At 44.8% G+C, this 25,849-nt stretch overlaps 3 protein-coding genes and 1 long non-coding RNA gene across 5 annotated transcripts in view; 2 read left to right on the forward strand and 2 right to left on the reverse strand.

Moving 5' to 3' along the window:
• The window catches only part of LOC107223491 (protein dachsous), a 236,081-nt gene extending 221,137 nt beyond the window's left edge, over positions 1–14,944 (forward strand). The window contains exons 13-16 of the mRNA XM_046735989.1: positions 1,139–2,069; positions 2,147–2,432; positions 6,678–6,974; positions 11,062–14,944. Coding sequence (XP_046591945.1) covers positions 1,139–2,069; positions 2,147–2,432; positions 6,678–6,974; positions 11,062–13,703 — 4,156 coding nt within the window. The 3' untranslated portion in view covers positions 13,704–14,944. The remainder of the gene's footprint in view (positions 1–1,138; positions 2,070–2,146; positions 2,433–6,677; positions 6,975–11,061) is intronic.
• Positions 14,444–17,737, reverse strand: LOC107223492 (serine/threonine-protein phosphatase 2A regulatory subunit B'' subunit gamma-like). Its single transcript, XM_015663175.2, has 7 exons — positions 17,484–17,737; positions 17,235–17,368; positions 16,711–17,097; positions 16,287–16,612; positions 15,956–16,169; positions 15,722–15,849; positions 14,444–15,605 (listed from the first exon to the last, which is right to left on the reverse strand). The coding sequence occupies exons 1-7, from the start codon at positions 17,527–17,529 to the stop codon at positions 15,494–15,496; spliced, it is 1,347 nt and encodes a 448-aa protein (XP_015518661.1). The 5' UTR covers positions 17,530–17,737; the 3' UTR covers positions 14,444–15,493.
• Positions 17,738–21,758: 4,021 nt separating this feature from the next.
• Positions 21,759–25,287, forward strand: LOC107217897 (fatty acyl-CoA reductase 1). 2 transcript variants are annotated; one of them, XM_015655590.2, is made up of 10 exons: positions 21,759–21,834; positions 21,924–22,063; positions 22,204–22,326; positions 22,383–22,508; positions 22,563–22,723; positions 22,925–23,034; positions 23,401–23,599; positions 23,692–23,934; positions 24,067–24,324; positions 25,037–25,287. In XM_015655590.2, exons 1-10 carry the CDS (start codon positions 21,786–21,788, stop codon positions 25,161–25,163), a joined length of 1,536 nt encoding a protein of 511 aa, XP_015511076.2. In that variant the 5' UTR covers positions 21,759–21,785; the 3' UTR covers positions 25,164–25,287. The 2 variants fall into 2 exon arrangements, with proteins under 2 accessions (XP_015511076.2, XP_046591950.1); XM_046735994.1 differs by lacking the exon at positions 25,037–25,287 and having other exon boundaries at positions 24,054–24,229.
• On the reverse strand, positions 23,453–25,154 carry LOC124293747. The gene is made up of 3 exons (XR_006903626.1): positions 25,044–25,154; positions 24,718–24,917; positions 23,453–23,589 (listed from the first exon to the last, which is right to left on the reverse strand). It is a non-coding gene; the product is annotated as an uncharacterized LOC124293747 (long non-coding RNA).
• Positions 25,288–25,849: the final 562 nt, after the last annotated feature.

Below are 25,849 nucleotides of genomic sequence, written 5' to 3' on the forward strand. Positions count from 1 at the left end.
GGGTCCCAATTTTTGAACGGTTCGCAAAAGCCGGCGGCGGGTCTTCGCTAAGCTACACGGTAGCATTGTCGGGCTGTCATACAAGCCAAATAGAAGAAGTGGTTTTAAATCAGTCGGTTGGTCGGGTTCCTGGGTTGCAGAGCGGTACTCTCCGTCCTCTCCCCCTCTCATCCGCCTTCATCTCGCCTGCGTTGCGGACCGTCTCTCTTACCTTCGAGCTTCGTCTCTACGTGCCGCCTATCCTGACCAAATCTTAAGCCCGAATGGTCCACGGGAGATCTGACTGCAGGAATCTAGCGGAAAGAAGATCTACAGTCGAGTCTCCGTCCGGGACTCGTTGAGTTATATTTATTATTTGCATATAATTCTTCGAGGGCCGGGGGCCGAACCTCTCGCGCGACCGAATCTCTGATAGTGATTTCGTACCGGAGGTATAAGAACGTATAAGAACGGGTGTGCACACACACCGAGTTTATTCGACGCACCGCGCTCTGCAGTTTTAGGCTCCGCGTTCATTCCCTTATTCGGGATTTAAGATGCAACTTTAACGTGTACCTATAACGTCGAGCGGCAAACCGCGGCGCAACTCCGAACGAACGCGGAGAGGCCTGCAAAAATCCCGCAAACTTATGGTAATGGCCGCTGTCGCGCGTGGATTCTGATCGCTATACGCGATTTAGGCTCCCGTCACTCCTCCCGGTTCTTTTTTGCCCCTACTCGAAGTGTCCTGACGAAAAGAGTCGGCCGCGTTGGCACGGGATTGCGGTTCGAAATTCCCGCCAAACTCAAACCGGAACCGAAACCTCTTTTCCCGGCGACTTTCGACCTTGGCTTCTCGAGTCCAAGGCTCCCTGCCAGCTCCGGTGGTCTTGTACTCTACGCGTCCTAAAGCGGCGGCTTGTTTCGCAGTCGGTATGGTTACTGGCCGATTAAAAATCGGGAACACACGAGACTGCGGCATCCTCTGCGGTGGCAGGCGTCCTGTTCGAGGTACAATATGGCCAGACAAGCGCCGTGTTCCTGGATCGCGGAGTCCCCTCTGGAATCCCCATTCAAAATCGCGCGCATAACCTGAGCGGAGAATCGAACGCGGCGTGTGAATGCAGAACGTATAATAAACCATTTCTCCATCTTGCAGCCCCCTGGATCGCGAATTCCAGGGTGTCTACAACTTTCTCGTGGTGGCAACGGACGGGGGAAAATACGACGCGAAGAGTACTTCGGTCCCGGTGCAAATCACGCTGACCGACGTCAACGACAACCGACCCGTCTTCACCGAGTACCCGTTCCTCGGACACGTGGCGATCGGCTCGCAGCCTGGGCAGAACATCCTCCAGGTGAAAGCGACGGACGCAGATCTCGGAGCGAACGGTGAGGTCGTCTACTCCTTCCTGGACGAGCAGGAAAAGCCGAAATTTCGGATTCACCCGAGCTCCGGCATCGTCACGGCGACTTCATCCCTCGCCCAGGAGAACGGGAAGGTCTTCCACCTGGAGGTCGTCGCCAGAGACAAGGGCAGTCCACCCCAGAGCTCGAAGGGTCTGATAGAAATCCGCGTCGGTGAAGCGTTGGATATGTCGCCGGTGCTCAAGTTCCAAAACGATACCTACGAGATCGTGATGACCGAGAACTCGCCATCAGGCTCTGAGGTCATCCACGTAACTGCCGTCCGTTCCGACGGAAGACGGCAGCACATTTCCTACTCAATCGAGTACGGTGACGAATTCAACACCTTCTCCATCGACGAGAACTCCGGCCTGGTACGCGTCAACGATCCAAGAAGACTCGACGCCGAGATGTGGGACACCGCGGCGACCCGCGACGACGAAGCAGTTAGGAGCACCTGGCGGAGGTCGATGGAAGGACAACCGACCAAGGAGGAGCCCAGAGAATCGGCCACTCACACCCTGACCCTCGTGGCCAGGACGATGGGCCCCGATCCGTTGATCGCCTACGCAAAGCTCGTCGTCAGAGTTTCGGACGTGAATGATAACCCACCGATTTTCACCCAGATGCAGTACTCGGCGACGGTGCTGGAGGGAAACACGAAAGGAGATTTCGTCGTGACGGTAAGTCGGATTTGCTTTGTTAAAGTCGTGATTATTCGGTTGGTTCTAACTTCTTTTTTCAATGATCATGTCTTAAGGTTTCGGCCAGCGATGCGGACCAGGGACTGAACAGCCGCATACTCTATCACATCGTCGACGGCAATCCGGACAACGCGTTCACCATCAATCCACCCTACAGTGGCATCGTTACCACCAACATCGTTCTCGACGGTGAGGTCCGCGACAAGTACAGACTCACCATCATCGCCACTGATCAGGGAAACCCTCAGCTCACCGGCACTGCTGCTCTCAGTATTCGTGTCATCGACGTCAATGACAATCAGCCTACTTTTCCTGAGCCCCGTGACATGTTCGTCTCCGAAGGTAAGTTCATGACGATCGTATTGATATTTTTAGTCAAAACGTGAAGAGGCCAATAAAAATGACACCGAATCGTTGCATGACCGTGTCATCGAATGCAACGGTAGCTAGATTATTATTCTTCAAATACAAATTCTGCAGCTTGGTCCAACTTCTGAATCCTGATCAAATGTTCGTAACGTGAAATTTGAGAACGAACGGAAAATGCGCTACACAGAACGAGAAACAAAAGATCTTATAATATCTGTCGATATGCTCGTCATTCGTCCACATTTGCGAAATTTCCGGATGTATTCCGGTCCGCACTGCAGCTTATAGCTAAGCTGGTTACGGAAATCGGATGCTGATCACGACAGTGAAAGATAAGAAGAAAGAGAGGCATAGAGGTAGGAGTCCTGCTCTTGAAATATAAAGTTAAGTGGTAAAGGATTTATGCCGACATTAAAGTCCAACTGTTGGGAACAATCTGCATAACTTAGCCGCAGCTCGGGCTGTTGTGCCGCGGCGCAAGCTACGATTCTTCTCTCTCGTTCCTTACTCCTCTCCGTTTCTCCTTCTGTCTCACCGACAGTCCTCGCGTCTCCTTTCCTCCGTCTCTCTTTCTTTCGTATCGTCTTTGTCCTCCCCCTCCGGCCTTTGAGCCTCCGATATTGCTCCTCATTGACAGATACAATTCAATGGGCCCACGGGCCCCGGCTGGCCTTAGCCCACGGTGGCGCGACTTAACGGACCATTTAATACGGTGCGTAACTCCCGCCTCCTGATCCCGAAACGCTGAGGACACTCACTCGGGTCAATCGTACAAATTTAAGGAAATACTCCGATCGCTTTTGGCGGGTACGAAATTCGGTGTGGATATTGGATTTGGCACGAAACTCGACCCCCGCGGCATCAGTAAATCACTCGAAGCTTCAACCCGCGCGCGGGTTCCTTTCACCTTGAACGAAAACAACGTGTACGCGTATCTGGCTTATTCGACTTGCCAGCGTTCGATGCCGCCTCAAGTGCTCAGCTGCCAAGAGGAAGAAGAAGAAGAAGAAGAAGAAGAAGAAGAAGAAAAAGATCGAGAAGAATAAATAAGAACCACACGATACACACACATAATACAAAGAAATAATGAACGAAGAGTTAAGTTTCGCCGCGCGCCAACCGGAATATCTGCAGCTGTGCAGAGATTTCGCGCGTGTCTTTTCCGCGGCGCATATCAATTCGGTGAACAATCGCACCTTGCAATCAGGGCGTAATTAAACCAGCTTGTAATCTCGGTTGCGACAAGCCACGTTACGTGGAAGATCCTCGCAAAACTGCGGGGGTCGTATACTGACAAAAGAAATTTTTCCCCGGCTCTCTTCGGGGTGCCGATGTGCCTGTATTGTATCGCCTCGTTTTAAATGAGCTCGAATTACGTCAAAGTCGAATTTGCGCCTGACCGAAAGTCAGCGAACGCATCTTGTTTTAATGCGTTCTTTATTTATCTATACACGGCACACCCGAAGCTCTCTCCTTATTTGAGGCTTCGACGAGCCGACATCGCGCTGCAGCTTCACCGCTTACCGACTGGCATATATATTATTAATGCAAATTAAACGCGTCGAAATTAATTACATCGAAACTCGGGAGTGTCGTTTTTTGAAATTTTTTTTTCTATTTTTTTTTATTTTTTCTCTACGCTTTGCGATTCTGTTGAAACTCGCCTTTTACTTTTTACTCAAATTTTTTTTTCACCCGGGTTAAATTCTTCGGGTTCCTCGACCTTACCCTCGGCTTAACATCCGACATTTTGAGACTTATTATTAATAGCTGCCGATATGTATGCACATACAGAGCCCTTTTGACTCCTCGAGAATTTATTCCGTACACGCGCTGCTTCGCCGCAATTTTTAATTTCCGCACGAACATTCACGTCAGATTTAACGGCGTACGAAGCGCAAGCGCTGCACTTCGGTTGCTGCCCAATCGAAGCGTGCACGGCAATTAAAGATTAGCAAGTAACAACGCCCGTTTCAAAAGTTAACAATCGAAAAACATCGCGATCTGGGAATTGAAAGAGAAAGTTTCGATCAAAAATTTGCCGCCTGATCCAATCGAGGTAAAAGAGTTTAATTGTACGTGAAATCGAGGCTAGTCAAACAATTACGGTGCCATGCTTTTCCAAAGTATCCAGAGCACGCGAGCGCGTACAATGTGCGGGAACAGTTGTAGCTCCCATTAAGCAAATCAGCGTTTAGCTAGGAAATCTCGACTTTGACATAGCCCGATTATGGCAGCGTTGAATACGGTATGTGGAGAAATTTTTCCACGGTAGGCATTCGTATTACCGTATTATAATAATGGGCAACTTTCCTCGCGATCTAGGCGCTCGATCTCACAGCCGACATTCGACTCAGCTTATCGGTCGCATTAACGAGCGCACGGAGCGTTATGCAGTTGATTTTTTGAGCGAGTACCATATACGTATATCTCAACCGCTTGCGGTAACACACTTGTGGATATTACGGGTGAGGCGAGTAGGTAGGCAGATATTATAATCCGTGTAATAAAAGATTCCACAGTGGAGATATCGATGGTACATCGGTGGGCGACGGCGACCAGAACTAAATGCGCGTTCTGTGCCAATGTGTGCGTGTCTCGCCGCGTGCACATGTGATAAAAAAGCGAGATGAACGGGCCCTGCATCGGTTGGGCCAGGTAGTTTTGGAAGGGGGAAGTGGCACGCGGAAACATTGCCCATATATTATAAACGGCTGTTAATGTCCAAATCGATTTTGGAATATGCGGCCCCCCTATGCGCCGAACCGCCAACCGTACCGAGTCACCACTTCCTCTCGCTCTTGTCTGTATCCAAATCTTTTCATCGATGTTCCTATATCACATCCACCTCGCCTGCCAAATGTCCGTTGGTACAACGATGGATCCGTACAATTTTCAGTGATAGTAAATGTTTGGGATGTTCTGAGAGAAATACTGGTGATGAGGTAGACCGGTTAGATTGTGAAAAATCTTTTCGAAGTAGTTGAGAACGCGGTTTGCACGTGTTCGCTAACACATTGATCTGAGTTGAGACGACGATGAGAGGTTCGCGCAAAACTCGACGAGACTTTTCACCAATAAAAACGGTTACACGAGTTGTGGCGTGATTTTACTAATGAAAAAATTCGAGAGATGCACGTGGTTTTGATCAGGTAAGTGCGCAGGCGCAAGGATTTGAATTAGTAATTTTCCCATTGGTCAGCTTTTCGCGGGCAGCACGAAATTGAGACGTCAGACGGCGCGTTAAGTGCCTTTCTTGACAAGTGCTGCTGCCATACGGGCAGCGCGGTTTTTGAACAGTAAATGAATATTAATGGTCTCTGCAGTAGTGTCTATAATATTAAGGTACCTAAAGTAAGGGTTCAGGAGGAAGTGCGGTAAATGATTTTCTTATCTACAGTACCTTTGTGTCTGCGATTCGTTTGCGATTCAGTCGAATGAAGAGAACCGAATTGAGAGTTCAAATCAGGAATTTTTAAAACAATGATGATTTTTTCTTCTGTCTCACATCACGCTCGGTTCACTTTGTCGAGTGCGATACTCAGCGTACCGCATAGGGGCATGATGCAGGGATTGAAAGATGAAACGAGACGATATCGTGAATTCGATGCATGTTAAGCAACTTTAGCGTAAGCATGGATCGCGAGGGACGAGAGTAGCGCCGAACGCTACGTGTAAGAGCGTCAGTGGCGGGATTCGCATTCGTCGGCGAACCGTCCTTACGGCCGTGATGTCGGAAACAATCAGCGGCTGACAATGCCTGCAAAGTGGTTGGATAATGCAACCTGCATCAGCTCTCGCGCGGCTCAAATCGCTCGCTCGTTTATACTGTATATAGTGTATTATACATTATACACACAGAGACAAGCAGCGCTGCAGCAGAAGAAGAAGCAGCAGCAGCAGCTCATGCATACCAAACGAAGATATTTAAATTCGCGAAAGAGTCGCCACACCGCGGTAGACGCTACCGGAATTAATTCTTATCTGTATCTTGGGCTGCCTTTGCGTGCCATCAGACAACGGAAAACGAAATAACCTGCACCCTGCACTTTTCACTCTCGCGAATTATTGTTGTATACGTACGTATACCGTCTCCGACACGTCTTCGCTGCAGTGTCTTCGACACTGACTGTGCGCATTTCACAGAAGAGAACTCGATTCCATCTTCGTCCCAGCAAAGGCATGAAAAGTCTAACCCTCGTGTTTATTCCATTCTAGGTACCGAGGTTGGCTCTCTCCTGACAACTTTGACCGCCAACGACGTCGACAACTCACCGGCCCTCGTTTATCAGTTTGATAACAACACTGGTCCTGGTCCATTCAGCATCGATCGATATAGCGGAAAAGTCATTCTCTCGAAGCAGCTGGACGCGGAAACGCAACCGGAGTACAATCTTCGTGTCTTGGCCAGTGACGGCATCCACGAAGCGTTCACCGAGCTCAACGTCAGAGTCGACGACCTCAATGACAATTCTCCAGAATTCGAACAGGCTGCATACTCGGCCTCGCTTCCAGGTTGGTTTCTTGTCTGAATGTTCTAAAAATGCCTCCCGATCTAGAAGAAACTATGTTTGGATACCAAGAATATCGTTTTATCATAGAAGACTATGATAAGATGTCTCAGTGGCCTCACGACTCTACCGAAACTCATGAGCTGTCTCTTAAAATCCCGCGTCGATAATCTCGTCTATTAATTTCTACGAAAAGCTTGTCACTTTTTCAACTGTGCCGTGTTAGTTTTTTTATCACGAATAATTTGTTTCAGTGGTTTTTTGCAAAGTCTGACCAATCCGCACTTACATGTACAGACGGGATTACGTTATCGGCCGGGGTGGTCGCCGTTAGTGTCACGTATGTGACAACAACGTGTCGAGCGGTTTGATTTTTTGCCATTCAACACCGGGAGATGCAATTTCGCAATAATCGGCGCCACGCGCTATATGTCTCACCCGCTCACAGCCGGTTCTCATGCAGTCGTTCATTCCTCTCTTGAGATATCCCTCTTAATCCCGCGTCCTGACACATCCCACGTTTTGTAAGGCAATTTGTTCCTCGCTCACGCGACTCATCGATACCTCGAGCCGACACCAATTAAGCATTAAGCCTATTTACAATCCTTCACGGTATCTAAATATATTATGCTCTATCCGTTGGACACTTATTATGACTCAAGGCACGCACTCATCGCTAGCTATCTCATAATGCCTAAACTATGCGGAATAACCTGTGTCCAATATTTCGCATCAATAACAGTTCTTACACACGCAGCAGCAGAATTAAGAAAAAAAATGTCGACAAAAAAACAGTCGTATATTACACATCTTCAGCTGTGATCTGCGATTTATTATACAACCAAGGAACCCTCTATTAAGTCGTCAATTAGTTTATCAGCGTGTTTGCTAAAACTTTTATAAAACGTAAACATTTTTAAAAGATACTTCGTTTTTTTTTTTTTTTAATGAATAAATTCCAATCTATTCATTTGAAATTTTTGCAGTTTATGGCGTTTTAACTACGGCTAAGGGACTTGACTGATTAGGAAAAAAAAGAATTACAGAAATTAGTTGGAAAGTAATATGCGGTTAATCGCGTTAGACGAAACGAATATTTAATGAACTCGATTCAAAGTTCATTAGATCAAATTTATTTATCACAGATTAATCCTAAGATTTCACAAATTTTTTATACCACGTGTCAGCTGTTGCGCGAGATTGGCCATTGCCTGGCTCGTGAAATGTAATACATGGAGGAATTTTTATCAAAATAGTGAATCGTTTTGTATCCAAATACTAAAATACCGTTTTCGAATAATATTTCGTATTTCATTCCCGTTTCACGCTGAAACATTAGATTTTATAGCAAAATAATTTCGAGGGAACTCAATCTGCATGATATATTCTCAATTATCTCAAAGTCAATTCGGATTCCGACTCTGAATTCTAGATTATTTTTGCCGTATGCCTTAACGGCAGCGTTGCGTAAGCATACGTTACAGACATCTGGCAATATCTCAAGCCCGTTATCTTGAAAATGACAACTAGCAGAGGACGTGGAGAAGCGCGGGAGTTAAAAAGAAACGGCTTTTTTTTTATTATAGACAAGTTGTCCCGTTGCTCGTGTCCTAAACTCGAATTGACACCGGTCCAAGATAACATACTTGTGTAAAAGCTGAACGAGCAAACTAACGAACGTATAACGTACGGTAGGTGAGAAAGCGCGACACTGAGAGTGAGAGCAAGAGAGAGAGAGAGAGAGAGAGAGAGAGAGTAAGAGAGAAGGAGCGAGAGCCGGGACACGAGAAAGAGAGAAATGAGAAGTCGCTTGGCGCTCGCGATTTACAGGTATCGCGCTATGCGCTGTCGCTGTTTGAAGGGAGATGGAACGAGCCGGCAAAATACGAGACCAAGAGAGAACGTTGCACATAAATAAGTCCCCATGCGCAATACGTTGCACCGCTCGTGAAGCCGCATGCAGCCCGCGTTTCTTTGCAGTCCCGATTGTTTAATGCGGCTTAAGACTTATTAAAAATGCATATCGCCCGTATATACGACACCCCGACGGCATAACAGTAATTTAAGAAAGTGAACGCGGGGGGCGAGGAAATCATTTCCAAAAAAAAAAATGTGTAAAAGAAAAAAGAGAGAAGAAAAGAAAAAAAGTTGAAGTTGAAAAAGAAATTCCTAGCTCTCCGTCGTACTTGGGATGAGGGACGGCTTACATACGTGTATCGCGATTTGTGGTGACTTTAACTCAAATCACGACTCCACTGCCTGAACTATGTTGGTGTACGCCTACGTTTAGGTACATCACAATATATATGCATGCAGGTACGAACGTACGTACAGGTATATCGGATACGTTTAAGACGTATTAAAAGGCTGGCGGTGCACGATCGCACTGTCGGTGTATTATCATAATTCTTCCCTTTACGGGGAATTAAATGTTTATGCTCTAAGAAATTCACTTTAATGAACTGCACAAACGGAGGTGCACGTATAGCTGGACTCGAATGCAGGGTGCTAACCTCATGCGAAACTCCAACTCCGATCCCCATTGCGAGGCACAGCGCGGTGCCCAACACCGGGACCACAAATCGTTCGCCACCCGACAATGAATGGCGTTATGCGGTCGATAATTTATGGAAAATGTTCCGGGGTCGCGGCTCCGCCAACACCGCACTAAACGGCCCCAAAACGGACCCTTTTCGAGGTAATATCTCTTTTTCGAGCGTCGTGCAATTTCAGCCTCGCAGTATCCTTTGTCGCAAAAATCAAGAGCGAATGACACGCTCGTCATGAGAGGGTATTAATATGTATGATGAAACGACTTTGAACAAACTGAGGGGACAAATCGGGGAAGTCCCGAGATGAAGGAGTCTTGACGTTGCGAGGTGGATGCAAATTGCCCGATTAGTCTGGGTAAATTCTTGCCGAGAGATGCGAGTATGGCTGAGACTCGTCTTAGTTCCGAGGATCGTATCCTTGCGGTGGGTTATTTCAGATCGCGGAGTCTGCTTGGCGCATTAATGCCGAGTTATCCAACGATTTGAAACGCATCGGAATGATTTTTTCGCACTATACCCGCAGCTCCGCGCCGCATCCTGCCGCGATTTATACGACTGGTTATTATTTCATACTTCCGTTCAGTTGGTGTCAGGACAGCTTATCCTCCGGGGCTCGGTCCGGCAGTACTGACCTGGCCTTGCCTGCAGGACCGTGTCCGTTCATCCTGGAGGCCATATGCCAACGCGGCTGATACACCCGGATAAAAATCGAAATTAGCAAAGTTTTTTTTTTTTTTTTTCAACGCGAAAAAAGGCTATTTAGCAAGTTCGTTTATCGACTTCGCTACATCCATGAAGGTAATGATAGCTTGTCTAAATAGTCGATTATCGATTTACAGCAGATGCCGCGGCAAAAAATATTCATCAGTCAGAAAAATTGTTTCGAGTTTGTTTTTGTACACAATTCTTATGCACCCTTGTCCGTCAAGTTTTGTACCTGCGTCACCTCTCGACTATATGATATATACTTAACGCGGCTTACGTATGGCATATTAATTCAACTCTACCGACATTGGCGTTAATTAGTAAAAGCGACCTCGCTCGGGACTCTCAGGCTTAACGTCGTCGTTGGTGCAGTTTCATTAGCCGTTTAAAGAGACCTTCGCCATTCTCGAGGACGTCTGCACAGACATATATACATGAGTAAAAAGCATAATATTGAACCCAACTCTCTCACTCTCTCTCTCTCTGTTTCTCTCCATCACGGTGATGAGATTAATTAACCTGAGCACCGCGACGTAACCTTGCTGATACTTTTCTCGAGTTCGTTTCAGTTGAGCCGTCTCTCTTATAACGGAAACTTAATACAGTGTAGATTCGATCTCCACGATAAATCCAGTAACAAATATCTATAACCTGGGAAAAAATAAATTGCAAACACTATAGTAGCGAGGTGGTATGAAAAAAAGTTTCTAAAGCAGCCGCCTCAATTCTTGTAGTTAAATAAGTACAAGAATAACATAACTCGTTCGTTCGAACAGACGTTTCTACAACGTGCATGAATCGACGGATGTTCACCCGACCCTTTTTTTATTCCAGATGGTCAAGGCGAGATTCAAGAAGTCCTGGCGGTCAACGCAACGGACAAGGACCTCTCGGAAAAGAATTCGAGGATCCGGTACAACCTCGTGAGTCCAGTAAAGGGATTCAGCGTCCATCCGGAAACGGGGATGGTGCTGGTGAACAGAACGGCGCTTCCAAGGCCGCTGCCGAAGGACGTGGAGCTCGCGGTATCGGCCCAGGACTCAGGGCAGCCGTCGAGGTCATCGGTCTGCACGGTGGTAGTGAGGCTAAGCACGCTGAAGAGCACTCAACCGGGCAAAGAGTTCCGAATCAACGTAACGGAAAACGCGGAGCGGGGCACGACGTTGATGAGACTCTCTGACATAGACCTGATTGACGGAGACGCGATATTGTCCGGTGACGAGAACGGGCTCTTCGAGGTCTCCCGAGGCAAGCTGATCCTGGTTAAGAACCTGGACAGAGAAACGAAGGACCGCTTCGTCCTGCGGCTCGGATCGCGGGGCGAGAATTCCTCGGCCTCGGTGGTCGTCGTTAACGTCGAAGACGTGAACGACAACTATCCGGAGTTCGATCGAGCGCTCTACGAGGTATCGATAAAAGAGGACGCCGAGAAGGGCAGCACCGTCGTCGTAGTCAGAGCCAGGGACACCGACAAGCCTGACACACCGGCGGCGACCGTCACCTACGACATAACTTCCGGTAATGATCTTGGCCTCTTCCGCGTCGAGAAGGCTTCCGGTATCGTTCTAGTCAACGCCAGCCTAGACTGCGACCTCGGTCCCGAGGTCCACGTGCTCGTCATCATGGCATGCGACCTCCACCCTTCGGCTCCGCTCTGCACACTCACCAGACTCCGCGTCCACCTCGAGGACGTGAACGACAACTCGCCGAGGTTCCCGGTCTCGGAGTACCTGGAGATCGTGGGTGAGAACGAGTCCATAGGGACGAGGATATTCACCGCGAGAGCTACAGATCTTGATCGTGGAATCTACGGAGCCTTGAACTACTCCATAGTCTCGGCGGCGGCGTCGGGCTTTTCGGAAATCGACGACTCGTGGAGACTCTTCGCCGTCGACTCGAAGTCGGGGCTCGTTTCAACCCGCGCCGTCTTCGACTACGAGCAGAGGAACCACTACGCTTTCACCCTTCGGGCCACCGACACCGGCGGAAGGACAGCCGCGATTCGGGTCCGCGTGGAAATCGACTCCAGGGACGAGTTCTACCCCCAGTTTACGGAGCGGATGTACAAGTTCGCGATACGGAACACCCTCATTACCCCCGGCACCGTAATCGGTCTTATCACCGCCACCGACAGGGACAAAGGACCCGACGGTCGGGTCGTGTACCAACTGACGTCCCAGCATCCGTCCTTCAAGCTTAACCGAACCACCGGCGCACTGATAGTAAAACAAAAGTTGACAAATGTCGCCGAGGAATCGCGACTCGTGGTGTCCGCGAGCTCGGGACGACAGGGCTCCCTCTCGAACATGACCGTTGTCGAGATAACGATCGACGAATCGGCCGCTGACATCGGCTCCAACATGGCGGTCGCGGCCGCCGGGGGTCTCGCCGACTGGGCCCTGGGCCTGCTGATAGCGCTGCTGCTGGTGGTGGTCGCCTTCGGCGGGATATTCTTATTCCTGCACATGCGGAACCGGCGTCACAAGAAGGGAGCGAAGCCGAGGCTGAACGGCGAGAGCACGGTAACGACGTCGAACAGCTACGTCGATCCGAGCGCCTTCGACACGATACCGATACGCAGCGGGGGGGCGACGAGCCAATTCGCGCCACCAAAATACGACGAGATACCGCCCTACGGCACTTCCGGTCAGTCGGCGCCACAACAGGCCACATCCGAGATCTCGGGCAGCGATCAGTCCGGCTCCTCGGGGCGGGGATCGGCCGAAGACGACGGCGAGGACGAGGAGATAAGAATGATAAACGAGGGCCAACAGGGCGGCGACTCGGCGAGCGATCTCTCGGTTCACAACACTCAGGAGTACCTCGCTCGGCTGGGAATCGTCGATCCGCCAACCGGGACGCCGAGGCGACCACCGGAAGCGCTCCCGCTGGACAGCCTGCACCTTTTCGAGGACGAAACCTCTGCGGAGGCGGACATCGCGACGCTGATATACGGAAAGATCAGCGAGGCCGGGCGGCCAACTTCCGGTCTCGAGGCGCCCCAGCCCTCGATGAACGGCTCTCTGAGCTCCATCGTCCACTCGGAGGAGGAGCTCACAGGGTCCTACAACTGGGACTACCTCCTTGATTGGGGACCGCAGTACCAACCGCTCGCCCACGTCTTCGGCGAGATCGCGAGGCTCAAGGACGACGCGGCCAGCGTGCAGAGCGGGAACTCTGCGGGCAGCAAGAGCAAGCCTGTCCATAAGGCCCCCCCGCCCCCCCTCCTAACATCGGTCGCTCCCAGGTCGCTCGCGGCCCCCGCGCTAGCGAGGGGGATCGTTCCGAGGTCGCCGATCAGCCACGACGGATCGACCTTCCCGTCGGCCGCCCTAAGCCCCAGCTTTTCCCCCTCTCTCTCGCCCCTCGCGACCAGGAGTCCCAGCATAAGTCCCCTCGTCCCCCCCGGGGCCCAGCGGTCGAGCCAAGGGCCGCAGCGCGGCATGCCGGTTGCGGATTCGGAGCTGAGGATCTAGGCTGAAGGGGGGTGGGAGATAAATTAATAGGACAATGTTTCAAATTTTAACTGTAGTAGGTATCCGCGATTTTGGACTGCTGCTACTCGGCAGCTACGAAGCTGGTGAAGTGTGCGTGATTCGGATATTTATAAATCACTTTGTTTACCAGTGACCGATGCGGTGTGGATTTGTTTTAACGATGCGACGATATACATATTATTAACGGTGTAAATATGAGTATATATAATTGAGAATAAGAAACGACTGAACTCCTAGGACTTATCGATACGTTGTGTAGGATCGGACTCGCGATTACTGAACTCACTGAGGAACCTCGCATAGCGCGGGTATGAGCGTTGAATACAAATATATACGTACTTTGTGATTTTGGTCGAGACGTGTAATATAATGTCGCGACCGACGCAAAAGTTCGAAATATACTCAGTATTTCATTGTAAAGCTTTTAGATAGATATGAAAAAGTGGCCATATATATAACGTTCCAAAAATTTCATTCGTCAGTGAAATGGAATTTAATATACCGATCAATATACATATAAATGAAACTACATCTTGCCTTTCTGCATTGCCACTTTTGTACAGTATGATAAACGATTAGTTTTTAATAAATATATACGTATGCTGTAACTATCTTATACGGGACAAAACGAGTGTAAAGTAAAAGAAGATTTAGAATGTATCGTATACGACGAGGTGTTGAGCTGTATTATTGATGATTGAATACAGGTACATATAATATTTGGTGAAAAATAAATTTTTATTCAAGCACGAGGAAGCAGGAAATAAATCTGTACATAGATAATTTTGCCTGTGCCAGGATTTCCATCTAGCTTTATACGCACGTTGCTGAATTGTACAGAATAACAATAAAAGAAGACTAGAATGAAAAGAAATTAATCTGTGCTTGAGTAGCCTTGTACATACACATAGATATATAATTTTAATGATAATAATATTAAGGATAACGATAATGATAATAATTTTTGTTATAATCAAAAAATAGACTGCCACAATTAAGTCGGTCTGGTTTCACTGTGTTTAGTGCATTGTTTTTGGAAATTGAAGCGAAAGAATTTTAGGAAAATAAAATAATGAGAAACAGTAACTCGCTAAATGAAACGAGTTGTTGTAAACTATATGTAATATTGTTGTCTAGCACTTAACGAAAGTATAAGTTAAATTATTATTGAACATAGGGAAACCATCCCGTTTATATTATTATTATTATTATTATTATTATTATTAAAAAACCACGAACGAACTGATTTGAATCGTGGTTTATGTTGAACTCATGTTGTTCTTGTATTATACATCGCACGCAGGCTATATAGTAGATTTCAATTTTCAAATTAAAAAACTGGAGAGCAGAGAACGTATTACGTATATGTAAAGTAAAAGAAATAGCGAAGCGCGTTGCCATGAATGTACTATCTTACATGGTACGTGAGAACTAAGATATTACCGTTTACATATTATATTTTGTATAAAAAAGAACCTTTTCCCCTCCTGTACAAACCTTTAAAAACGAAATCCACTATTGTGGGCCTTAATAAATGAATTTTGTAAAAAAAAAAAAATGAAAATGGTGTACCAAATTCACAATCATAATTTCGTTATTCATTCCTACTACTTTTGTTTCATTGTTTTTTCTATAATATTCATTTCACGGATGGGTGAAAATTATTTAGATATATTTAAAACTGTACCATTAATCAAAAATTAAATATTGATGAAAATGTATCAAAATTCTGATCGGACAGTGTGTAGCGTATTTAAAATACTGGTGCGTCAAACGTGGGAGGACTCATCTCCATTATCCGCTGCCATAGCTTCTCGATTTTCGTAAGCCCAGAACCCGTGGAATTCTATCAAAATACTGACCATAGTATCGCCTTGTCCACTGTAACGGAAACAGGAATGACAATTGTCAGATGAAAGGGCAATCCAATCGCCGATCCGACTGGAGTACGAGTATAATTTTTCTATCACGATGACAACAATTCGCAATTTACTCACCACGATAAAAGATCTTGTAGCGTGATTTTGCAGGGATCAGCTGGTTTTACCATGTCAAATATTTCATCCTTAACATCTTCAAAACTTACTGGCTCCTGACCATGCATCGTCATTTGCTCTTGGATCGCCTAGACCATGAATTGGTAGTATTAAATTATAAATTGTTATAATCGCCTACTACTCAAGTTAAAATCAGGTTTACAGAACAATAATAATAATCATACATCAACATACCCGAAAGAAGTAATTGAGGCAGAAAGTATCGAGGTATCCACGGTTATTAATATCGAGAATACGGAATAAGTAGTGGAGACTTTGTGGTTCGTGACGGTTTTCCAGAGCCAGGACGAAGTCCAAATACGTTTTATAGTCCATCTCACCCTCGTAAGTCAAACACTCCTGGAAGACCCTCTCAAGAAAGACTCCGGTGAGCGTACCTGTACCATAGCTGCACAAAATGAAATTATATCACAAAATGAAAAGTAAGTAACACGAGAACAACGGCATTTTTCATTTAGAAAAAGTCTTCAACGATTAAATCAAAATGTTATGTAATTATTTTTACCCAGAGAGTTCTTCTTTGTTGAGCATGCCATTATGATCTCGATCGAGATTTAAATATTGACCATAAACTTTCAGGGCGGACGGTGCAGAGAACCAGTTGGCTTCTTGAAGATCCTTGGGTAGATCCTCGTCACGCAACTCTAAAAGGTCATCAAGAAAACTACATGCTAAAATGTCTTGTATTCTCACTCTTCCTGTCCTCAGTGGGTCTAGGAAAAAGAGGAATTTTCTAACTGCGGTACAAACGTAGAACGAATGAAAAGATTTCTCAAGCCCTTCAAGCTGTGGTAGCGTGGGAATTAGTTCCAAAATATAATTCTCCAAGTCCTGAAAGGAAATCGTAATGTTATTAAAATGTTTAGTCTGCTTTACGAATTCCCAGTAATTTTTCAAGTAACTGACAATAATATGGCGTCGATTCTTACAGACTCTCTGAGGTATCCCTGTCCAGTGACATCGTAAAGGGATAAACCAATACGAGTTTGGTGAAGCCAGACTTTCCTCATGACGTAGTTGAACAATGCCATGATACTAATGCGCCCGTGAGGATCGCCTTGCTGCAGCTTGGCAAAAACAACCGCTGTAAAGTAAGGAGCACATTTCGAGCCTGCGAGAGCACCAACTTTTTTGAAATCCTCATAATTGATCAATTGCTCATCCCCTGAGATTGGTTTACTGTGGTGTTTGTCCAAAAGTACCCACAGAGCCTTGAGCTCATTGTTATCGAGCAATTGGCGAGACCGTTTTTGAAGAAATAAGGCTCGCGTTTCCTCTCGTAATTTCTGTGGTAGGATTTCATCCTCTTTCGGTAACTAAAATTTTTACCGAATTAAAGACCGTAAGTAACGAAGTCGAATTCGAAGTGCAATTGTGGACGTGTGGAAGATTTGAATCAAAGATTCGTATATTTCAATTTTTAAATACCTGTAGAATATTGACTGTAATATACCTTGAAATAAAACTTTGGTATGACTTTATAGGTTAGATCCTTGTCTTCAGCCTTGGTCCCTTTCCATTCTCTGTATATTTTTTGGAATAGCTCGTCCTCTTTCCTCTCGAGTTCATGGACGCTGTTTTCGTCGGCTATAAAGGTAAACAAGTGTCATGATGTCAACAATACGATCAACGATTCGTGTTAATATCGTCATCATATCATTCTTGCCAAGTATTTATTCGAAGATTGGCTGGTATACTTTACGTTTATTCGCCAATGCGCATTTATTCAACAATTCTGTCAAATCCATTAATTTTCACTCTCGTCAATACAAACGAAAAATATTTCGTTAAGTAATACAAACAATAATATTATTAAGAAGAACACTATTTACATCCGTACGACGGGACTCGCAGATTGGATCCACGCTGAATCCACAATTTTCAGACCTGCGCGACTAAGCGATAACCAACAGACTACAACCAATCATCGCACAGCCTGAGAACGTTGATCACTGAAACTAAACAGCATTGGTTATCGTCTGTTGTTCGTTTGTTGTCTCGAATTCACGGTGAACGCGCAATGTCAGCAAACTATTCTACGAGCGTTGCCGGGGACGTTGACTGAAGAATATAAGGACGAATACCCCTGGGTAAATATTTGTGACCAGTTTTCGTCAGGCAAATGGGCCCAGGTGGGCCTGAGAGAGTAGGAGGGTTCTGCTCTATCGACTCTACCTAACGGGCTCGCACCGACATTCGTAGCAACCAAAGTAGTGTCGGTATGGAAGCTTGAGATTGTGTCGGTACAAAATGAGTACGTGAGACTACTTAGCGACTGCGACTTAGAATTGTCGATCAGCTCGATCATTCCTGTGAGAAGACGCGTAACCGCGTCAACCGCCAGACGCCTCCGACGACCACCGCGTCGACCGCCAACGACCGCAACAACCTCCAAGCACCTCCAACCACCATCTACCACCTCCGACCACGTTCGTCCTCCTCGTCCACCTCGCCCCGTCCTCCTCCTGCTCCTCCTTCGCCCCCCCGCCGCATCTTCCGCGTTATCGTCGTGCTCCTCGACCGCCGCCGATCACTTCCGAACACCGCCAAACACTTCCTACCCCCTTCAATCACCTCCACGCACCTCCTGTCACCTCCTTCCACCTCCAAATGCCGCCGACCACTTGCTACCACCCCCTGTCACCTCCAACCTCCACCTACCAGCTTCTACCATTCCCGAACGTCTCCAACCACCTTCGTCCTCTTAGTCCCCCTGATCCACCATGTATTCTACAACATTAATATTCGTAATTATTCCAACAACCTTTCACTTGCTCTCTCGATATTGAATTTTCGTAGGCATAGAATCGAAATGCTGATTTTTGCAACTGAAGAATATATCTTTAGTGAACAGCTGACCATCAAGGAGCCTAGCTGATTGAGTCTGGAATCGGCAGGAAAGATAAAGTGCGTATTTCTTGTCTGAAATGTAGAAACTGAAATCATTATACATCATATCATATGATCATACATCATTATACATCATACATCATACTTAGTAGTTCGAAACCAAAGTTCCGATGCACAATATTTTTGATGTGTTGTGATACTTAAAATGATTATTACTATTCCAGGTATAACCCGAGGTGGTTATCGATGGTTACTGGAGGTGGTTGGCGGTGGGTGGAAGTGTTCGGAGGTGGACGAGGAGGAAGACGAGGAGAACAAGGTGGACGAGGATGACGAGGATTTGTGCACTGTGAGTATAACATTCTGAAGTAACGAATAAAGTAGGAGTAGGAGTAGGAGTAGAAGTGAGAATAGGAGTAGGATCAGGAGTAGGTTCACGAGTAGGAGTAGGAATAGGAGTAGAATGAGGAGTAGGAGTAGGAGTAGGATCAGGGGTAGGAGTAAAAGTAGAAATTGGAGTAGGAAGTGGAGGGAAGGGAAGGGTAGGGTAGGGTAGGGTAGGGTAGGGTAGGGTAGGGTAATTACAAGCCACATCTGAGTTTCGAGAAAAAAACGCGGAATATTTAAGACGAAATCTTACTTCGGAAAAATCAGTGATTGATTTCTGTGCTGTCACAATTTTTTTTTTGGGGGGAAATCATGGACCATTCGTTGCTAAGCCTTGTGAACCTAATGAATTATGTACAAATTCGCTTGATTTTATTAATTACATTAATCGAAGAAACTGATCATGGCAGAAAAAAGCACTTTTTGAGAAGTTTGTTCGTTTTAAAACAATTTTAAGATTACGGTAAAATTAATCTAACAATCGGCCGTTTTCAGTGCTCATGATTTATAACTTTTCACTGTAGACCTCAGTATCTGAGTTACTTGATTTGAATGTATTGTATCGAGTCACGTTGATTTGACAACTATTAAAGTCAAGAAGTATTGGAATTTTTAGAAAAAATTCAGCGACCTGCAATTGACGATCAAGACCTATAATTCTGGAACCATTCAAGCAGCTCCAATTTCTTTGCCCAATAAGATATTTTTCGTGGTAAAAATTTTATATGATAGTTCGAAATCCCAGCTCCGATTGGGATCACTGTTGTGACGACTATAACAAAATAATCCGTAAACATTATCATCCAGATAATCAGTGTAACTAACTTTTTCCCTAAAGTAATGTACGAAACGATATTTTTCACGCTGAGCTATCCTTTCTCTTAACTATAAATCACTTCCTGTTTCATTGAATACAATTGCCATTTACATTCTTCGAAGTACTTTATTCAAGCCCACGCAAATATAAATGCGTTACGAAATAAATCGTCATACTGGCTGTATCATCAGTGTTAACAATATTCACGAGACCTTTGATACCATTGCGAAAATATATACTTATACTCCATTATTGTATAAGGCGTCCAGGTTTCTAACACTTTGTACGAAATGAAGTTAAAGTATAGTGATACGGTGATTCACTGAAATCAGACCATTCTGAATATTATTGTAAATTACATCCCATGGTGAGTAAGGGGTTGATAAGGATGACAGAAAGAGATGAAAATAACCAAAATTCATTCCAACGTTGCTGATCCATCGTCAACAGCTAACATTCACCCAAGTTTCGTTCTAGGTATTCGATGTATTACTTTCGATAAGAGACCATGCTTTGTCGAAGAGGTATAATAAGTGCGTATTGATCGTGCGTCTTTGCTTTACATCAGCCGTTGAAATCAAGACCGAATTCCTCCAGGTTTCAGTTATTTTTCAACCAGCTACCACCTTCTTCTTCGGGCATCTTCGTTGTTTATTTATCACTCAACGAGTTTAATATTATCACATTTTAGTCTGGAATTCACGTGTCTAGTGCGCTTAGCCATTACATCCGAAAGTCCATCAACAAAGGCCGCAGCTTCCACTGATGGGGTCGAAGGACGTAATGCTGTTCGCTTCCAAATTGTAGGCTCCTTATGCCTAACGGCACATTAATATTTATAACCACTTATTAACTTAAAATGTTATATCAACTATCTTCAATGTCGATGAATCTGACAGAGCACAATAGAGCAACGGCTGTGTAATTGGCGACTTTCTATGTCGTTTATACTCACAGCATTAGTTTACACCAAGGGTCCAGGATGGAAGAAACAAAAAGACATATCTCCGCGTTACAAAACTTGGCTGCATTCTGGTCGGGAGTGTTTCGTTCCAATAGCACGTCTCGCAGCGCCGATTTCGTCTCTTGCACTGCACTTGATGGCTGGCAAAACAAAATGTTAACTAAAAATTGTGCGCTTAGAGCGAGTTGAAATTTCCGATGGAATGCAACAGACGAAACAGCGCTGCTAGTGCGATATCGGAACTATAAACTTCCGATCAGAATGAGTTCCACCTCAATCCCACCCTTACCATCGGAAAGAGTACGGAGTTATGTCTCCTCCCTTCTTGCCTCCTGCACGGATCAATTATAAAAAATAGACAACTGCATTTATCAATGATTTTATATCGATATACACTAGAAAGCGTATAGCCTGGAGACGACGAAAATTCTTAATAGAACTGACTATTTCGACTATGTTGAGAATCTTACGACTGGTGTCTTTCAGCTCTCCGTGTATCGATCGTACTGATATAGGGCTGAAATGAAAGCTCTTGAAATCTATAAACTTGTCGGCTATAGAATTTCATAGTGAGAGGAGGGAAGTGTGTGATTATTATATTTGCGTCGGCTACCGCCGATCTTAATAAAATGTACAACAATTTATGTGCGCTACACGTAACTGTGACTCGAACAAAGTTTCCTAGGTTTTGCACCGTGGTTACCTGAGTGACCCACCCGGGTCACTTCGTATAACGTAACCAAATTCAATATGCATCGTCCTATTTCTTGAGTATTGCGATTAAATCCAGTTCGGAGACCATATACAAAGTAACAAATTAACATAACGGTTGTCTCGTCGTTCGCTTAAATAGTCAACGATTGAAGAATTACCGGAAACATTTTCTATTCAGTATATTCAAGTGCAGTTAGTATGCGAGAGCTGGTAGAATTCCGGTACTGGGTAGTTGTTACTTGTATCTCGTCATTCAAGCTGTTACTTTGAATATGTCCGAAATACAGCAATTCTATGCTGGACAAAAAATCTTCATTACCGGTTAATATTGCAAATGATATAAAAAAAATATCCTAGACCATTGTCGTATAAGGACCGCGATTTACAAATACGTTTTCTAAATTTTTCAGGAGGGACCGGTTTTTTGGGAACAGTATTAATAGAAAAACTGCTCCAAAGCTGTCGAGACATCGGAATAATCTACATCCTAATCCGCCCAAAGAAGGAAAAAAGTGTTGAGGAACGCCTGGATGCGCTACTTGGTAACAGGGTAATTGAGTAGAAAAATACAAAGTGTCATCTCTTTGGAACGAGTGATAAAGTACCTAGGAATGCATCGCGCCAGTCGAAACTCACTTAAAATTCTTAGTACGCTGTCAACAACGATAACGTACCCAAATTTGATTACAGGTTTTTGACTTACTGCGGAAAGAATATCCAGAATTTTCCAAGAAGATTGTTGGGATCGAAGGTGATACTGCTAAGAACGGGTTAGGACTTTCGCCAAAAGACTATTCACGCCTCACCGACGAGGTATGTTGAGTGCGACTATATTTTGCCTCTCTTTGACCAGCACAAAATTGTTTTAGGTTTCGGTGATCTTTCACTTAGCCGCCTCTGTGCGTTTCACTGAGAAACTCGAGAGGGCTGTTGCAAATAACGTGAACAGCGTGAAACACGTCATCGACATTGCAAGGGCGTGCAAGAACTTGAAGGTGGGGGCATCTCTACTTTTTTCATTCAACCAAATTCATATTGTCACATTTTAGGCTGGTATTCACGTGTCTACTGCGTTCAGCCATTGCGTCCGGAAGTCTATCAACGAAGAGCTGTACCCTCCACCAATCAACTACCAACAGGTCAACACGTTTGTTGAAATGTGTGAAAGAGTGAAATGGTCGGAGGACGTGATGGAATCAGTCACTAAAAAGTAGGCCTTTCGGATTTTAAGGCTTGTATTACCACAATTCAGGTATTCGGTTGCTGATTGTACACAACATTCACGTGACTACGACTAGACTGATCATTTGACTCTACCAAACTCTACACAATAGCGAATTGCTCCATTTCGAGTACACTCGGGCACTTTCATACATGCAACACGTCTGATAAGGAAATAATTTGCCCGCAGAATAGTAGGAGAGTGGCCGAACACGTACACTTTCACCAAAGCTATCGCCGAGGGTGTCGTTGCCGAGTTTGCTGAGGACTTACCGTTTGCAATATTCAGGCCCTCAATCGGTAATTCACCTATGTGACAAGCTTTTATTTTACCCTAGAGGTTACACAAAGTCTACCACATTGTGGTTCAATTACATGTTATTCGATCTCGAGCAGGTTTATTCGAAACAGTCATACATTCTGTCATGCAATTTAATTATTTCAATCAAAGAGTTTTCGACGGTTAATTTTTAACAACTTTCTTCGTAATCGTGAGGCTGTTCTTGAGTACTTTAAAGCCGATTATTGAACAGATTTTTCTCGTGTATTTCATGAAACTCAAATTGAGAAGAATACGCAGTAGGTAATTGTCAAGAAATTATATTTCGGGCATTCTCTCGTTATCCTTATCAACATGTATGTACGTGAATTATTGCTGTTCCTCAGTGACAAGTGCCTTCAAAAGCCCCGTTCCAGGATATGTTTTTGGCACAGCGGGTATGGCAGGCTTGGTATATGCCTGTGGCATAGGCATCGTTCACGTCCTCCTGCAAGACACCAGTAAAATAGCTGATATTGTCCCCGTGGATTACGTTTGTAACGCACTAATTTCTTCAGCTTGGAACACAGCAATTACTGGAAAAGCGTAAACAAATTTATCAAGCTTGATTCATAGAAATGTAGGTTAAAAATATTACGTTTCAGGTCTAACACTTCGCGTATTACATGTATTTCCAGATGCTCAGATGATGTTCCAGTTTACAACTACACTTCTGGAAATGAAAATCCTATGACTTGGGGAAAATTCAATGCTACGTGCATTTATTACAAAGAGACCTATCCGTCAGTAAAAGCTGTTTATCATGCGTTTGCATTGAACACGAAGTCAACATTTTTGTTCGGCATACTTAATTTTCTATTCCATTTGTTCCCGGCAATAATGGTTGACCTCATCGCGGTATTGGTGGGTAAACGGCCAAAGTAAGTTCGAAATATATACAGTTCTTAATTTTATTGGTTATCATCAGCAGCCTAGTGAATATAAAATTATAATGAATGTACTCATGAAACCAAAATTTAACAACGAGTTTCAAAATTAGGTTGCAATTACAGAATGTACCAGCTTATGAAGAACATTCGTAAGGCGTTTTTCGCAATGAAGTATTTTGCGACCCAAGAGTGGTATTTCGGCAACCAGAAAATTCAGCAGCTTTGGGGCCAGCTTGGGCCTGAAGACAAGAAAATATTCCCCTTCAGTATGCGCACCCTCGATTGGAATGATTACTTGTTGAACCTAGTTAGAGGTACACGTCAGTTCATCGCAAATGAATCTGATGAAACCTTGGAAAGCGCGAGACGGTGGGGCTATCGGTTAGTAAAAATCCTTGAGAGAATGCTATGGTCAGTTTTTACTTGCAGAGATACATAGCTTTTCCTTTTTTTCAATATCGATAACAACTTGGATACTGTGATATGAAATATGTTCATTCAATAGTTTATCAGTATAGAGGAATATCAAATCGAGCTAGGAAGCTAAAATTCACAGAATTCAGTGCAAAGTATGCCTGTCACTGATTGTGACTATTGTCGAAACGTACGTTTTACTGCTACGATAAGCTGCCGTGCACACCATTCTGCATGCAATGTTGAATACATACATCGAATGACATTAATTTTTCACGCAACAACCACGCGAGGAAATATGTTTCCGTGATTACTGATAATTAATGTTGTCAATGGACGAGAGCAGCCATTGTTGCATACCATCTTTCCTCGGCATGACCATTCACACGCAGATTAACTATCTTTCGGACGTTACAGGATCTAGTGATCATTGCTTCTCCCAATCGTGCGGAAAACCTCAAGTTCTCAATCAGTGAATCTTGCGTTCTAGTTCGAAATTCTTCTTCGTAAATCGTCAAATTAGTTCACTCTGTACGTCCTGGTCTTAGTTTTTCGTAAACCTTCAGAAAAATAGATGGATCTGGATTAGTCAAGACTGGCTTTAGCATACTACAACAATATTTCATACTCTACTCCATTATTCGTATCTGTAAATGCTGAATTGATTGATGTATTTTAGTCTTTACCTCATCCATATCGCAGTCTGTCTAATACTTGGCATCTTGACTTTGTGGGTCATCTGGAAGTCCTTTGGTGGAATCGACGTCACCTCTGCAATACCAAGTATTCTTTCTGAAACGTTTTGAGTGGTTTTTACGGAGCTGCAGATTCAACTAGCCGCAAATCGTCAACGCTGTTGTCGATATACGACGGTGATGATGAAATTCCACAATTGTATATTTTTAATGCAAATAAATCCGTTTATATATATTCTGCGTCGAACCTAATCATGGAAATTTATTTGAATCTAATTAATACGGTTTCTCTGAGTGCTGTCAGGAACTGTAATTTTCAACGATATCGTGTCACATCCTCTATGCCCTTAGCCCCTAAATACTAGATAAATGAATTGATGTATCATTTAATGAAATATTTTATACATCTACAAGGTTATAAAAGTAGTATAGCAAGGGGGGTTCTACACGCAGATTCCTGTTACCGACACTTACCGACATTCTCCCCAGACAAAACCCTTTTTTGTTATCAATGAATCAATATTTTTATAGAATTAGCAATTTCATAGATTAAAACCATTCATCAAACAAACGGTATTTGCTTTGGGTAGAATGTCGCGATGAAAAAATAGGTTAGTTCAAATTTATGCGAAAGACAAAGGAAGAATTCTTACCTGCACCCATGGGAAGAGATGGGGTGGCCGTTACTGACCCCACTACCCCTAGGCTCACGGGGCAGAAATAAAAAAGGCGAATGAGAAGACGCGAAATATTTCTTACACTCTTATGTAATTTCCTCGACGGTTCGACTTCCTTGG

This window comes from Neodiprion lecontei, chromosome 3 (assembly GCF_021901455.1).
Source record: "Neodiprion lecontei isolate iyNeoLeco1 chromosome 3, iyNeoLeco1.1, whole genome shotgun sequence".
NCBI classification, from domain to species: domain Eukaryota; kingdom Metazoa; phylum Arthropoda; class Insecta; order Hymenoptera; family Diprionidae; genus Neodiprion; species Neodiprion lecontei.

Coding starts and splice junctions, on each gene's coding strand:
- LOC107223492 (XM_015663175.2), bottom strand. CDS start 17,529: ATGGATTTGACAGAATTGTTGAATAAATGCGCATTGGCGAATAAAC. Junction 16,170..16,286: donor AACAAAGAAGAACTCTCTGG/GTAAAAATAATT, acceptor CATTTTGTGCAG/CTATGGTACAGGTACGCTCA. Junction 15,606..15,721: donor CTACAAGATCTTTTATCGTG/GTGAGTAAATTG, acceptor TTTCCGTTACAG/TGGACAAGGCGATACTATGG.
- LOC107217897 (XM_015655590.2), top strand. CDS start 21,786: ATGTCCGAAATACAGCAATTCTATGCTGGACAAAAAATCTTCATTACC. Junction 22,724..22,924: donor ATGGAATCAGTCACTAAAAA/GTAGGCCTTTCG, acceptor ATTTGCCCGCAG/AATAGTAGGAGAGTGGCCGA. Junction 24,325..25,036: donor GCGAGACGGTGGGGCTATCG/GTTAGTAAAAAT, acceptor GATGTATTTTAG/TCTTTACCTCATCCATATCG.